The sequence below is a fragment of the Macrobrachium rosenbergii genome, chromosome 28, assembly GCF_040412425.1.
Source record: "Macrobrachium rosenbergii isolate ZJJX-2024 chromosome 28, ASM4041242v1, whole genome shotgun sequence".
Classification (NCBI taxonomy): domain Eukaryota; kingdom Metazoa; phylum Arthropoda; class Malacostraca; order Decapoda; family Palaemonidae; genus Macrobrachium; species Macrobrachium rosenbergii.
This window is the reverse complement of record NC_089768.1, coordinates 20,587,501-20,603,155: the sequence shown is the minus strand read 5'-3', so window position 1 is coordinate 20,603,155 and position 15,655 is coordinate 20,587,501. Positions and strand designations below refer to the sequence as shown.

Here is a 15,655-nt window from a genome sequence, read left to right as displayed (position 1 = left end):
CATTCCTATAACTTAAACTCTGACAGTAGAAATACTATTGCCAAAAGAGTTTGACATATTTAGCCTTTCTTCAGCCATAAATATTTGGTTTTTAGGCATTATATTTAACTTTAAAACTATAATTACAAAAGGAGTTTAATGTATATTACCATTATTTAGTCATTTTTTGGAAACTGGATTTTTAACTCTATTTAGTATCTCTTTGATATACTGATACTTTAACTAATGCCTAGTTCTTTAAATAGTTTTTCCATTTCTTTATCCTTTTTCTTCCGTCCTTTTCCTTCATTTATTCCTTCCGCCTTCTCTTTCTTTCTGTTTTTCTTCTCATTTGTGTCTAGCATCTTTTCGAGTAGTTTATCCTTCTTTTTATTTTTATTTTTCTTCTTTTTTGTATTTTTCTTGTTCCTTTTTTTATTTTTCTTATTCTTTTTGCGGTTCTTTTTATTGCCCTTCTTTTTCTTACCACGTTTCCTGTTTCTTTTCCTCTCCTTCAATTTCTTTTTCATTTTCCTCTTCATTTTCTTCCTCATCGCTTTCCTTATCTTTTTCCTTCTCTTTCTCCTTTCTCTTTCCGAAAGGTTACCTTTACCTCCGTTCTTCTTTCCCCTCTTTAACTTCTTCGTTATTCCATTATATATTTCATCTGTTCTCTCTGGTACCTCCGGTTTCTCCTTTCTCTTCAACTTACCAAGTTTTTTGATGACTACGTTTTTATTGTCATCGTTACTTCCAACCTTCTTTGTTATCTTCGTAATCGCGTCTCCGTTTTTCTTCTTTCTTTGCTTTGCTTTGCCAGCCATCCTCTTCTTCTTCCTCTTCCCCTTCCTGCGTCTCCGTTTAGATTTACGTCGTTTCCCTTTATTCCTTCTCCGCCTCTTACCGCCCCTCTTTTTGCCTCTCTTCCACGTGCTCTGGTTCTTAAAGATCTTCATGTTCTTCTTCCCCTTCTTTTTCGCCGTCCGTTTGACCTTAGATTCCCACATCTTTCTCGCCCGTCCAAGAAGTCTACGCAGCCTTCTCTTCTCGCCCTTGTCTACGAAGTAAGGATACAGGTCCTTCATGCGAAGCTTTACGGGAATTTTTCTGATGTTGATGTTGTGGGTCATCAGAAACTTCTGGAGCTTCCCTGACATCATGATCAGCCTCGCCACTAGCGGATTGCTTTTCCTTTTATTCTTTCCTCCTCCTTTCCTTCCGTTCTTCCTTCTCCTCCTCCTCCTCCTCCTCTTCTTCTTGTTCTTACTCTTCTTCCGTCTTTTGTTGTTCTTCCCTTTTCCTTTTTTCTTTTTTCTCAGTCTTCTTTTTTTCTTTGACTTCGCTTTGTTTTCTTTCTTTGCTCCTGCTTTCTTATCTGTACTAATTTTGGTATTTTTATTAGAAAACTGCTTTGAATTTTCTTTCAAACTTATGTCAATTTTATTCCCATTCGAGACTTGAAGAAGGTTACCCTTCTCTGAATTCTTATCAGCGAGAGAAGATAAGCCAGCCTTTTCCTTCTCGGTACTAATCGTTATAACATCCTGTGGACTCTCCTTCATGCCCTTCGAGTTGACATCTCTCTTCATTCTCAGTGACAGCTGATCCTCACCAACGTCAAAAGAGGACACCCCTTTGACTGCAGTCTCTGTTTCACCCTTCTTCGAGAAAGGCTCGCTAATACCATTCTTTCCAGGAATGTCGTTGTTTGCCGTTATTCCAGTAACAATGGCATCTCCCTCGACCTTCCAGTCAATCTCATCCAGGCCTCGAGAGAAGGTGTTCCAGAGATACGTCCAGTTTCTCGCTGTCATCTCAGGTAAGATCTGTGACATTCCATAGTTTTCCTCATTAACGTAATCGAGCATAGACTCGTCCTCACCGAGGTCTTCGTATTCTTTTTCGACTGGCCTCATTTGCAGCCCCTCCGTTGCATACTCATCGTCGTAATAATAATCACTACCGTAATCATCAGTGTAGTAATTGTCACCAGAATATTCGTCGTCATAGTAATAGTAGTTCTCAGAGTCGTCGCCACTTCCCGACCCATCTCCAGAAGACGTATAGTCATAATATTCATAGCTGTTTCCATCAAGGCTGTCTGTGTAATAATAATTACCACCACTTCCTGCATCTTCGTAGTAGTAATAGTAATCTCCTGCTCCCGCTCCGTCAGTAGTAGTCTCTCCACTATTACCACTGCCAGCGCTGTTATCAGTTCCATCCACGCCCCCACGAGGGCCGCTGGGTCGTCGTAATAGTAGTAATAATAATCGCCACTACTATTTGTGCTCCCTGGGTTCGAGCCGGTGCTTGCCGAGGGACAGACCTCGCGGAAGTAGAAGTACTGTCCCTCCTGAACGAAACAGCCTGCCGTTATCGCCGAAGGGACCTGAGTGTTTGGAATAAGGGTTTGCCAGTCGACAGGGACGTTCGTTAGTCCGGAAGCTAATTCTAGGGTAAAGAATCCTCCTCCCAGCTTGGGACTGCAGTCTCTTTGTTGCACTGTTGACAATTTGCTCACTCCCAAACTCTGCAAGATAATTAGTGAATACCCTTTACAATTTAAATATTAAACCGGAAGTAATATGCAAGCAATGATACTAAGAGCACAACTCAGTTTTAATTTCTATTAGAAAGTAAACAAAAAGCACTATACTCTGCCAGTGACACTCCTCTGCCCAATAATAATAATAATAATAATAATAATAATAATAATAATAATAATAATAATAATAATAGTAATAATAATAATAATAATAATAATAATAATAATAATAATAATAATAATAATAATAATAATAATAATAATAATAATAATAATAATCTCAATCCACATTCATTTCTAAATTAAAGTAACCTCTTGTTAGTAGAGCCAAAACTCACTCATCCACAGACTCACTGATCTTAAGGACTGACTCACCGATAAACAAAACAATAAACAAATAAATATGGCAAATGATAAATTTCACTTTGGCTCCAGTAGCCGAGATGTTGAGTCACAAGACATTAGAGCTTTCAAATAAGGCGTTTAAAATAGTAGTATCGTCACTAGCTGAAAATATTTATCAGTAAAATGCCCATGAGGTACAATTATTAATTCGAATTTTGCTAGGCAAGACCAGATGCTAATGTTAGATCTCTTGTTACCGAGTTCATATTGGTATTAGGAGAGAATTGAGAACCTTAATTATTTTAAAGAGAAAAAAAGCTTAGCATAAACCATTAGCAGATGGCAGTCTTACAAAAGTAAAATCATAATCAGCAGAAATATTTCAGCCGAGAGTTTTTATTACAAGACAAAATAAATAAAAAAAAAAGTACATGTTTATTAGAGGCCAACTATTCTGAATATATCCGGTGGAATATTCGGAAAATATGGAACTAGAGTAATTTATTATCAATAGAATTAGGAACAGTGATGGCTATTAGAAAGTCATTGGAACAGATAAGGAAATCATAAAGAGAAGGAAATAATCTAAACAGACGCAATCTGTGTCCGGGTGTGAGTCTGCGTAAGTGTTCACTAGCAGAGTTAAGCAATCTGACTTCCTTTTTACGAGTCACTCAGTGAATGTTGGTACATTTTCTTTGATAATAAACCATTTTCTTTCCAATAGAAGCATAAACTGGTGTAGCTAACATTTGTATAACTGTACGTTGCATAATTTACTCAAGTAAGGTCTGAAAAATCACATTTTCAAAAGGCCACCTAACTATTTCATTTTACAATTCATTATAACTCCCATGGATCTCCATATTATATCTTTTGTATTACTTATTATTCTAATTCGATTTTGACATTGCCTTGCTCGGATAATTTTGTTTTATCAATAAGATATTTATATTTGTTTCCACAGACGAAATGAAGTAATTGAAAACCTGAAATCTTAATATCATTAGTTACTGACTCGTTTTTCTTATAGTTTGGAATATTAAGAGCAGAATATATTTAACTACAGAGATACAATCCTACTTCCATAGGTGAAAGAGAGAGAGAGAGAGAGAGAGAGAGAGAGAGAGAGAGAGAGAGAGAGAGAGAGAGAGAGAGAGAGAGAGTTGGAGAGTTGGGAGAATTTGACTGGCAGATAATTTAATAATACATGGCTAACTTTCTAAAGAGGAAATGTTAACGAAGAGTCAATAAGTGGAATTTACTGTCAGGGTGAAAATTCCTGCTCAGACATGCACACTTGTTTATCCATATACATGTATGCATGTGTGTGTGTCTTTATACACACACACACACACACACACACACACACACACACACACACATATATATATATATATATATATATATATATATATATATATATATATATATATATATATATATATATATATATATATATATATATATATACTCACCATTAAATCCTGGCGGATAAGGGTAAGGCTCTCGATAGGAAGGGTGGTGGTGCGAGACAGGATCATTCCCGACTCCAGGTGTCCAAACATCTGGTTTTTACAGGCCCACACGACAGCCCAGGTTTTGTAGTCCGTCCCAATCACTTCGTAGGATATGTCGCTGTACAGTGCTGAAATAGGAAAATGGGGGATCTCTTTAATAATCTTCCTCTTCTAAGTTTGCATGGATGTTTGTATGTTTTCCAATGCCAAGATCAGGTAGGTGAGCAGACTTTCGTTGCATGAGGCAAATGTCTTCGAAGAGAGAGAGAGAGAGAGAGAGAGAGAGAGAGAGAGAGAGAGAGAGAGAGAGAGAGAGAGTAAAATCTTACGGCTTGTGTATGTTGGGTTTGTATGTTTAAACAAACCCCGATATTATGAATGGATAAAACATTGTCTTGAAATAACTTCAAAACTTACCAAAAAGGTGTTGAAGGTGGTACTGTTCTTGTACAGAAAAAAGTAACTTTTAACGGCTATTTTTATTCTTCTGTTATATGTAGAAAATAAGGAATTACTGGTCGTCATGAGGAAAAGACGTGACAGAATAATATGTATTCCTCCATAAAACACTAGTTGCAAATTATCCACCTAATGTATCATCTAATGGAAAAAAAATAATTCATTAATCTTAGACTCATACGTCTGATTTAATCTCGAGTCGCTCTTTTATCAGTCAATACGAAAACACCCAAGAGCCATGGAGTCTGGACTCAGCGGAGCTTGGACCCAGAAGTTAGAAAACGCTTACAAGAGGGCATTCTGACGACCATGCTGGCAGGCTTCTGTGGATTTGGGTAGACCTGGGCCTCGTAGTGGAGGTTGTGAACGATACCGGCTGCCAGGAGAGAATAGAGTTGCTTGTTCACAGTGAAAGCGAAGCTGCCGCTCTTGTCCTTGATCGAGATTGAGTGACATCTGGCTGCTGTGTTAGAGGACTGTATGACGTACCATGTGCCTAGAAACTAGGGAAAAGAAAGTAAAGAGAGTAGATTGCAGAAAGACATATGGAGTTGCAAATATTATCATGTTTAATGCTCTGATGATGGTTGTGATATTGAAGGCTGCATTTTGATAATAAATCCAATCTTCGCGGCCATTAGTTTCTCATTGTTATTTCACAAGCCCTCCCTAATTTTTGCATCGATGACTGTAATAATTTTTTTCAAGAATTCAGGTGAACTTTCAACATTTACTACCAAATATCTCATTGTAATCAGATGTAAAGATAAAATCAATATGACAGTCCAAAGTTAGGTACTTCTTTGCAGGTTTTATTAATTATAGGATTAATGCAAAGGCTTTCCCAGATAATTGAGCAAAACCTCAAAATAATATAAAAAATAGTTAAGGAAAATTTTTTCACTATAACAGCAAGTTAGCAACATGCTATTCGCTCTCCTGTCTTGCATGACCTGACGCACACTTCGCTCCGATCATGAAAACTTTTAGTCATTCTCGAAAACTTTCCTTCTGTTTCATAAATTCTTTCTCCCTTCCACGTTCAGTTATAAGGTTTTCCTACTTCTCGTTATATGCACACATTTACCTGCCCGCTCTTTATCATCATATGTGACCTAGAACCTTATCATTTAAAAATTACACCTGACCATTAGTTACGCAAAGGCATGCATAGACGCTCCGAGTGGTGTCGCATAGTTATTTCACAACAAACACATGCTCTATATACACTATTTCTTATCGAAACTGAAACCGTCCCTGTCCCAACAATCCCTGTATCGTCTGATTTTTTAGAGGACTTTTTTAGAGGACTTAAAAGAAAATTAAATAAAGATAATCCAATTCACCTCTGATATACATATACAGTACAATCAATCAATCAATCAATATATATATATATATATATATATATATATATATATATATATATATATATATATATATATATAAATAAATACACACACACATTATATATACATCTACATATATGTATGTATGTATATATATACATTATATACTTATATATAGGCCTACATATATTTATATCTTTATATATATGTACGTTTTCCATGTATGTACACTTCTATAATAATACTAGATCTTATATTTCCTTTGAGTGCATCTTAGCATAAAATCTTTGATTTTACCAAGGAAAAGCTATTCGGTTTTTCTTTTATGTATTTCGTATCAAAACTATTTCTTCCCGTTTGTCATTCATGAGAGCAAAAATTTTACTTACTAAGCTTATTTCCAGTCAAACTCATTTTAGTATTTTTTTGGTTTTAATGTATTCTTAGAATCAGACCGGATAATGCGTTTTAGTTTTGTTGTATATCTCTTTATACAGTGAGGTTCATTAATTTACAGTATTCCGTTTCTGGCTTTAATGAATTTTTAGAATCAGGCCGGATAATGCTTTTTTAGTATTATTGTATATCTCTGTATAACAAACCATGCGTTTCTTTAATTTATAGTAATCTGTGTGAGAAGTCTCTCAAGTCTCATCCACTCTCTGTCCCGACACCAGAGGTGAACATCCAAAACATAAATGGAGTGGCGTTTTGTTTAATATGACATATCTTTTAATTTGATGAACGAATCTCACCTGGCCGATGTCGAAGTTCTTCACAGTCTCGCTTATGGAACGGCACTCCCCTGTCTTGAAAACGAAAGCAGACGATGGATATCCGTTCAAGATGACCAAGAGAATCAGCAGCCTAACCGACAACTTCTTCCGAGTAGAGAGGCGTTCTTCAGGGTGATCCATTTTCGCAAGAATGTTCGTTGATTTGTCTTCAGACTCACATTTTCCTTATGTGGACGACGGTGTCATTCTCAAGGCGGCGCACCCACACAACTAGCGTCCACCAGTACTGCAGCCAGACTAAATCATGCTTCCATATGGGATCTGCGGTGATATCGCGTCGAAAGCGAAAGGAATCACCCATATTTTCAGTGACCTCGTCCCGACCTCACTCTGGGAGGGCGTGGAGATTGCCCTCATGCATTTCCGGCGGTAATGTTACGGCATGTTTCACCAAAAAGAATAGGTGGGGATTGCCGCTCGAGTCCAACGGATATTCCGGTGCCACAAATGAATGAGAGAGAGAGAGAGAGAGAGAGAGAGAGAGAGAGAGAGAGAGAGAGAGAGAGAGAGAGAGAAATTATAAATGAACAAAAAGGATCACATGAAAGTTTGACAGTACTCAGTAGTTCTTTCGTGACGCTTAGTGCTAATATGAAGTTGAAAAACATTGTTGAATGAAAACAAAAGTAGGTTATAAAAAAAAAAAAAACAGATAACGCACGCAACTGCATCCGCTCTTAAAGTGTGTCAGGTGCATTATGCTAAAGGCCTCGAAGGTCTTCTGATCTTGAAAGCAAAGGTCGGAGGAATGAATACCCAAATGCCCCAGCGTAACTAAGACTCAGGCGCAAGGAAATTGCGGATAAAAGTAACCGGAAGAAATGCATCACAACGACGGACAAAATTGAAAGAGCGAAGGTTACAGGAAGGAAAAACGGAAGAAGGGACCATACAGTGCATGTGTCCAAGTCTAAAAGGTGTTCGCGGGTCAGTGTGTTATATTCGATGGCGGATTCTCTAATGCAACAATGGGCGATGTTTAAGGTGAGGTTTCTCTTATCTTTGTCTGTGCGCTACGTTATCTTATTACTTCCAGTAACAATTGCTTCAGAGAAATGTCTCTACTCCTCAGAAAAATAAAAAACATTCGTTTTTAATTCAGGCAATATAACTAAAGTAGATATTGCTTCACTGAAGGCCAATGGCAAGTTCTTCCTAGATGTTTTAAAATTTTGAATAACCCCCAGACATAACACTTATAAGGAAAGGAAGCAGCCACTATGAAGGAATTGTCCACATGAAATTTTGTAAAGGTACGAAAGTAGTTTGACACGTTTTAAAATTTACATTTTTCTTATAATAAGGATTTTGTTAGTTCTCAAATGAACAAACTTGACGAAGTTGATGGTGCAACATAAGCAAAGGGAGAGGAAGAAATCGTCAAACGCCTTGCTATGGATTTGCTGACATCACGAATTAGATGAAGAAAGCCACAGACGTGATCCAAGGAAAAAAAATATCAACGCTAAAGCAGAAGAGAGAGTATTACTTTAACAAGCAGAACTACCTTTTTATTCAGTCTTCTCCAAAATGTAGTCTCTAAAGTAATCTTCGGTGAAAAAGCGCAAAGAGGTGCTTTAAAAGATAATTCAGTGCCGTCTTACTCACGAATCAGAATTATTTCGAATCAGAAGCGATTCGCTGGAAAAACTAATAACGAAAATGATGAAGATGATGACGGTAATATTAATGAATATCGTATGGTTTACGTAAGGTGAGTAAAATCCTAACTTGTGATACAAGTCAACGGCCTTCGCGCAGTGATTACGCACTTTTCGTAACAATTAAAAGTAATTCCGTCGTTCTTCTCTGGTCTCTAACAAAAGGAGGAAATAGTTTCGTCATAAATTCTCTGTACTTTTGTCTTTCCATCCGCATAGGATATGACAACCAAAACATGATTCTGATTCTGATTCTGATGAAAGGGCATGAAAGCGGAAGGGTCAAGTTTTCTCTGTAATTATAGATTTCTTTGTTTTTTTTCTGAAGGGGGGGCGGCGGGGCTCCCGGATTATATTTGTTGTTGAAAATAATAGTCATTACACAGGTCATGGACTTTCTGGTTAAGTATTACTTCCTCTTGTTTGCATTTCTTCTCTTCAATTACATATTTGACAGCGGAAATTGTGAATGCAAACTATGCACCAAATTTTGGTTGCTTTGTTTCTCTTAGAAAGTAAAAATGTTATAAAAAATAAGTCCCTTATAAAAATAAATAGATACCATTAGGTTAATGGCAAAACCACAGTGAGAGAGAGAGAGAGAGAGAGAGAGAGAGAGAGAGAGAGAGAGATGTGGGGTGTTACAGAAACTCTATGCGAAAAGGAGAAGTTATATATATTACAAAAAGGTGCAAGCAAAATGTTTTAAGGGTTTGTTAAAAACTCTCTTAAGTGAAATGATCATTCGAATAAAATGAAGAACATTTACTGAAAAGACGTTGAATATTATTTATTTTCCAGTGATTCCGATAACTGCGTTATCCTCATGTGCTCGAAAAATGACGGTGCTATCATAATATGATATCCACCGAGGTATTCGCGACCTGCCAAAAATTAGGATGCTATCTACCAAACAACCCAATTAAGTCCTATGGCAATTACTTCCTCAAACTATATACAAAACTATTTGATCACCCGTATATATATGTGTGTGTGTGTGTATACTAGCTGACCAACCCTTAGAAAATGGATGGTAGATATCATATTATATATAGCACTAAGATTACCCTACCATTTTAAATCATTTTAATTTACGTCAAGGAAATGATGCCCGGAAAAACGGCGGAGATGACTGATATGTAAATTCCGACAGTTATAGTCCACTCACCAATGGTAGTAGAACGGATGGGTTTAGCTGATGGTATTACCTAAATATCTTCCGACCGACTGATAGGTAAAACACGTCCACTCACCAGAACGGGCTGATGGTAAATATCTTCCGACCGACCAATTTCAGGTTAGCGCCAATTTCGTGACAGTTTGTCACTATTATTTCATCTGGGAAGCATCTCAGACGCTCTGATCAGAATATAAATAAATTATGTATAGGCTGATTCATTTCACTGTTAGACCCTTCAACGCTATTTGTAGGCCGTTATAAGTCCAAAAAAACGGTAAAAATCCTAAAACAATATTTCCATGTGATACAGACAATTTGGTATAGGCCTAGGCCAATGATGTCTTTTATGATATGTGTTACTTTAATGAAAGTAAACTTGATCAATTCGAGCAATAACATAATCATGAATCAAACAAAATCTTTCCCTTCTTGGAGGATCGGTTATTTATTGTTTTCGCATTGATAAAAGATAGAAATGAATAGATATCATTCTATTATATAACCATAAACAATCATTTTATTTTCCTAAATGATGGGAATACTATTCCTTATTATGTATGATTACATCAGCAAAATGTATGAATTGACGTGCTGTGTAGGATATGAACATTGGAAAGACAGAGCTACTGATTAGTAGTAAAGAAGGACATGAAGAAGTATACAGTCAAGTGGAAGATGATACAGTGCTAAAACAGAACGATGAGTTTAACTACTTGGGGCCAATAATAGCAGAGGAGGGAGGTACTGAGGAAGCAGTGAGACAGAGAGTGAAAGAAGCATGGCAAAATTGGAGGGAAGTAACTGGAGTTGTTTTAGACAAGAATGCCATTGAGGATCAAAATGAAAATTTATAAGACAGTTATCAGGTCTGTACTATTATATGGGACAGAAACTTGGGCACTTAAGAGGAAAGAGGAGGGACTGTTGGAAAGAACTGAGATGAGGATGGTGACATGGATTGCTGGAATATCACTACTGGAAAGGGGGAGAGTCAAGATATAAGAAGAATGTGTGGTATATGTACTGTAAAGGAGAAGACTAGGGAAGCTTGTCTGAGATAGTATGGCCATGTAATAAGAAGAGAGGAGGTGGAACCAATGAAGAGAGCCAAGAACATGCCAGTGATGGGGGGAGGAGTGTGGGGCGTCAGCAGATCAGATGGGTGGATGTGGTGAGGAGGGCTATGGGTGAGGTGGGACTGGGGGAAGAAGATGCAAGGAATTGAAATAGGTGGAGAAAGTTGATTCGAGCGGCCGACACTGCTATGCGGTGGGATTAATAAGGTCGAAAGGCGAAGAAGAAGAAGTAAGATGTGAGCACTTCGAGTTCCTCGAAGTGCAATAGTTGTCATTTCTTAATTTAACCCCTATTTGCATCTAATACCCTCCAAGTGCCTTTCAGAAAAGATTTCCAAATGTAATGATCTACATTCCTATAAAGTTTTAATCTAGAATTTTTAGTCACTATCCTCCAGGTAATCAGAACCAAGCAAAGTGAAAAGAAATTTATCTTTCGTATACAGTGAAGTTTTTTGCCAATTTGCACGATAATTAATTCCAACTGCTGGAGTGTCCAAGGTGATATTTCGATTATTCCAGCACAGCCAACAACTTGTTGTTCTTCCTGCCGGATGTTTCATGCAATAAATGACTTAGGATCGTGTGTAGGACCATTTTAACACTGTACACAAAAAGGGAATGTATTTATATACTTATTATATCATATAACATCTTCAAATATATGCATGAACAGGCGGCGCAAACGAATTGATTTCTGCTGGCTGAAATCGTTGCGTTAAGCCACAACTATGCATGCGCGGACTCAGCTTCGCTTACTAAGGAAAGAAATGATCGATTTAGGTTTTCAATGTAGATTTTAGTGAGGTAATAAACATTATATTAATTATTATCAAAATTCAAGTAAATTCTGATCAAATATTGATGTTTTAGGGGATTTATTGTTGTAGGTTAATCATACTTCTAGCAGCACCAGAAGAAAAGACAACACACATAAATGAGAATTTCATTTGTTTTGTCAGCGTTTGTATGTCTGTCACGGAGTAGGGGTTTGATTTTGAGTTAAAAACCTTTCTGAGGTGACATAGAGGCCGTGTGCAAAATTTTGTCTGTATCTGTCAAGCGGTTTGGATTTCTAAAAGCCAAACTAATATACAAACATTCACTTATATATACATATATATAAATATATATATATATATATATATATATATATATATATATATATATATATATATATATATATATATATATATATATATATATATATATATATATACAGTATATATATATATATATGCATGTATATATATATATATATATATATATATATATATATATATATATATATATCTTGATGATGAATAATATTCCCAAGACCTCATTCTTTATTCAGGTATAAAACCTCATCATCAGGCTGAAAAATCGACAAGGATTAGAATCAATGAAATTACAATAAAATAAATTGCCATAATAAATCTTCAGCAAAAATGCTAACCAAATATATAAAACGAACAGTAATTACAAACTAAAAGGGTGAGACGCAAAAAAACGAAAAATTAAAAACGAACTCAAACATAAAAATATAAAAATAAGGTGAAATGTAAACAAACTACCAATCACAAACTAAAATATTTAACGACCCAATTGTGTACCTACTATGAAATTACACGATAGCTAGTTGAATACCAGACGAGTTGTTGTTCAATTCCGGTTTCATTTTTTTTAATAAACAGCGACTCTGAAATCAAAAGGTCCAGTCTGTTTCAACAAAAAGACAGTACCAGAAAATCCAGGTCAGTGATAGGATGGTCCTGTGCTAAACCGTGTTCCCTAATGGCAGAAAAGGGTGGTTTGTAAAGAGGAAACCTAGTTCTAATAGAAAGACCTCTGTGTTCCAAAATTCTGTATCTGAGCCAGTGGGAACTGGATCCCACGTATCGCAGACCACACTGCGAACAAGTAAACGACACAGGAATTAAGGTCCACAGGCAGAGTAGGCTTCTCTTCAAAAGTGATCTTACAGTATTAAGGATTATTGAAAACAAACCCGAAACTAATTTGAGGGAAACAATGCTTAAGTATTTCTTGAAACTTTTTTCGGACCATATAGCTACTATGACCAAGGTAGGGCAATTTAATGTACTTTACATCCTTACTAGCAGTACTGTACACCGGTCTGGGGCAAAACTTTTCATTTAAAAAATTTTTCAGAACTTTGTAAAATACAAAAATGGGATATGAGTTTCCAGAAAAATAATTCAGGAGAAAGACCATATCTCAGTTTTTCACCAAAGTTGTATAAGATGAATTCAATACGCACTTTGATAAATAGAGCCTACAATGTTTGTTGTGATTTTAATTTTTTTCATCAAGATATGGTCTTTCTCCTGAATTATTTTCCTGAAAACTCATATCCCATTTTTGTATTTTACAAAGTTCTGAAAAATTTTTAAAATGAAAAGTTTTGTCCCAGACCGGTATACAGTACTGCTAGTAAAGATGTAAAATACATTAAATTGCCCTACCTTGGTCATAGTAGCTATATGGTCCGAAAAAAGTTGCAATAAATGCTTAAGCATTGTTTCCTTCAAATTAGTTTCCGGTTTGTTTTCAATAATCCTTTTACTGTAAGATCACTTTTGAAGGAGAAGCCTACTCTGCCTGTGGACCTTAATTCCTGTGTCGTTTACTTGTTCACTTGTTCGCAGTGTGGTCTGCGATACGTGGGATCCAGTTCCCGCTGGCTCAGACACAGAATTTTGGAACACAGAGGTCTTTCTATTAGAACTAGGTTTCCTCTTTCCAAACCACCCTTTTCTGCCATTAGGGAACACAGTTTAGAACAGGACCATCCTGTCACTGACCTGGATTTTCGGGTACTGTCTTTTTGTTGAAACAGACTGGACCTTTTGATTTCAGAATCGGTGTTTATTTAATAAAAGTGAAACCGGAATTGAACAACAACTCATCTGGTATTCAACAAGCTATCGTGTAATTTCATAGTAGGTACACAATTGGGTCGTTGAATATTTTAGTTTGTGATTGGTAGTTTGTTTACATTTCACCTTATTTTTATATTTTTATGTTTGTGTTCGTTTTTAATTTTTTCGTTTTTGCGTCTCACCCTTTTAGTTTGTAATTACTGTTCGTTTTATATATTTGGTTAATATTTTTGCTGAAGATTTATTATGGCAATTTATTTTATTGTAATTTCATTGATTCTAATCCTTGTCGGTTTTTCAGCCTGATGATGAGGTTTTATACCTCGAAAGCTTGTGTAATAAAGAATGTTCTTCCTGGTCTTGGCAATATTATTCATCATCAAGCTAAGATTTCCAAGTAGCAGCCCAACTAATGAGACGAGATATATATATATATATATATATATATATATATATATATATATATATATATATATATATATATATATATATATATATATATATATATATATATATATATACCTATATATTACCGTGCGTAATCCTATCAGTCAAAATGCTCCAATTTCTTTTATTATCCTACCAAAAACTGCAACAAAAATTGAAAATACTGGAGCAGGAATTAAACACTGAACATCATGCTAGAGAACTGCTTGCGAGTTCCTTTCCTGCCATAGAATCTACGCATCTCCCCTACGGCAGTACCGTAAATCACATCCGCCAACTCATGCCATAGAAATGTGTATAAACATCATCAATGTTTTCCTTTATTTTTCTTTGGACAATTAGTGATTTGTTTACGTTCTATAATGCCTTTCTTTTCATCGTTTTGTATGCTTACTTAAATGCTCTAACGTTACAGGTTTCCTGTCAGCATTATCAATGTCATGAACGGAATAAATGAGCATAATTCTTGATGCGATACAAAGCATGGTAATCTGCCTCCATGACCCTTGCACAAGCTAGAAAGCACGGTGGGTATTAGTGGCTATTACAGTAACTGATTATATACCTACTAATTTAAGGTTTATTCCATAACACAATACAGAGATGAATTCACCATGTCAGAACAACGTCATATCCGGTGTCCCATCCCAAGGTCATTCCCAAATGAGGTATAGCAGGTAGACTTCCAGTTCCTGTTTTGTGATGCAATCGGTCCGTTCAGAAATAGCCACTGGAACCTCCTTCAGCGCAGTCGGACCTACAGTAGTATGTTGACTGAGGCCTAGCCCAGTGGTCACAGCACTCAGTCTCCTTCGTCTGGGATAGATATAAATATCGCATTCTTGACGTAGGATTACCTCAAGCCAAGTTCTTTTACCAGTTCCTCTGCTACAGGAGTGATTGTTTATTCTAGAAAATTTGGCTGGGAGTTTGGTGTTTTTGGGGTTTGTATGGCCCCATGGCGGATGGCGATGGAGCAGGTGGAATTCTCAAGTGATTCTGATGTAAAGATGAGGCCGTAAAGTGATGCTTCGCTAGTGTAACTTAACATGACGCCGTGAGTATAGATGGTTGTTTATTTACTTTTTTGTTATGCACACTCGCAAACGCATTTGCTTGGTTTCCCGGACCCCCATGTGGCGCATTATCGCTTCACCTAATAACTAAGGTCTTTAGGATGTTTATGAGTACCGCTGCGTAAGATAAGGCTGCAAGTAAGACGCAAAGCTCTGGGTGCTCTGAAAATGGAAATCGCTGTGGCTAAATGTAGATAATATCATACCAAAATGCATATACGAAGGTTACAATTTATTTGACTCGGATCCATTGCACTGATCATTAAGGATTTCTCGCTTAACTGCCACGCTTTGGAATTTTCTCCTGCTTTTCTTTTCCTATGCGTTTGTACA

General features: G+C 36.5%; 3 protein-coding genes across 3 annotated transcripts in view; 1 reads left to right on the top strand and 2 right to left on the bottom strand.

Annotated features, from left to right (window-relative positions):
- Positions 1-218: 218 nt before the first annotated feature.
- On the bottom strand, positions 219-1,847 carry LOC136853934 (cylicin-2-like). Its single transcript, XM_067129831.1, has one exon. The coding sequence runs from the start codon at positions 1,845-1,847 to the stop codon at positions 219-221; it is 1,629 nt and encodes a 542-aa protein (XP_066985932.1).
- Positions 1,848-1,880: 33 nt separating this feature from the next.
- On the bottom strand, positions 1,881-8,060 carry LOC136854111 (uncharacterized). The gene is made up of 4 exons (XM_067130294.1): positions 6,956-8,060; positions 5,141-5,354; positions 4,351-4,520; positions 1,881-2,512 (listed from the first exon to the last, which is right to left on the bottom strand). The coding sequence occupies exons 1-4, from the start codon at positions 7,115-7,117 to the stop codon at positions 1,892-1,894; spliced, it is 1,167 nt and encodes a 388-aa protein (XP_066986395.1). The 5' UTR covers positions 7,118-8,060; the 3' UTR covers positions 1,881-1,891.
- Positions 8,061-14,945: 6,885 nt separating this feature from the next.
- Positions 14,946-15,655, top strand: part of LOC136854110 (protein qua-1-like) — a 9,764-nt gene continuing 9,054 nt past the window's right edge. The window contains exon 1 of the mRNA XM_067130292.1: positions 14,946-15,303. Within this exon, the coding sequence (XP_066986393.1) occupies positions 15,296-15,303 (8 nt within the window). The 5' untranslated portion in view covers positions 14,946-15,295. The remainder of the gene's footprint in view (positions 15,304-15,655) is intronic.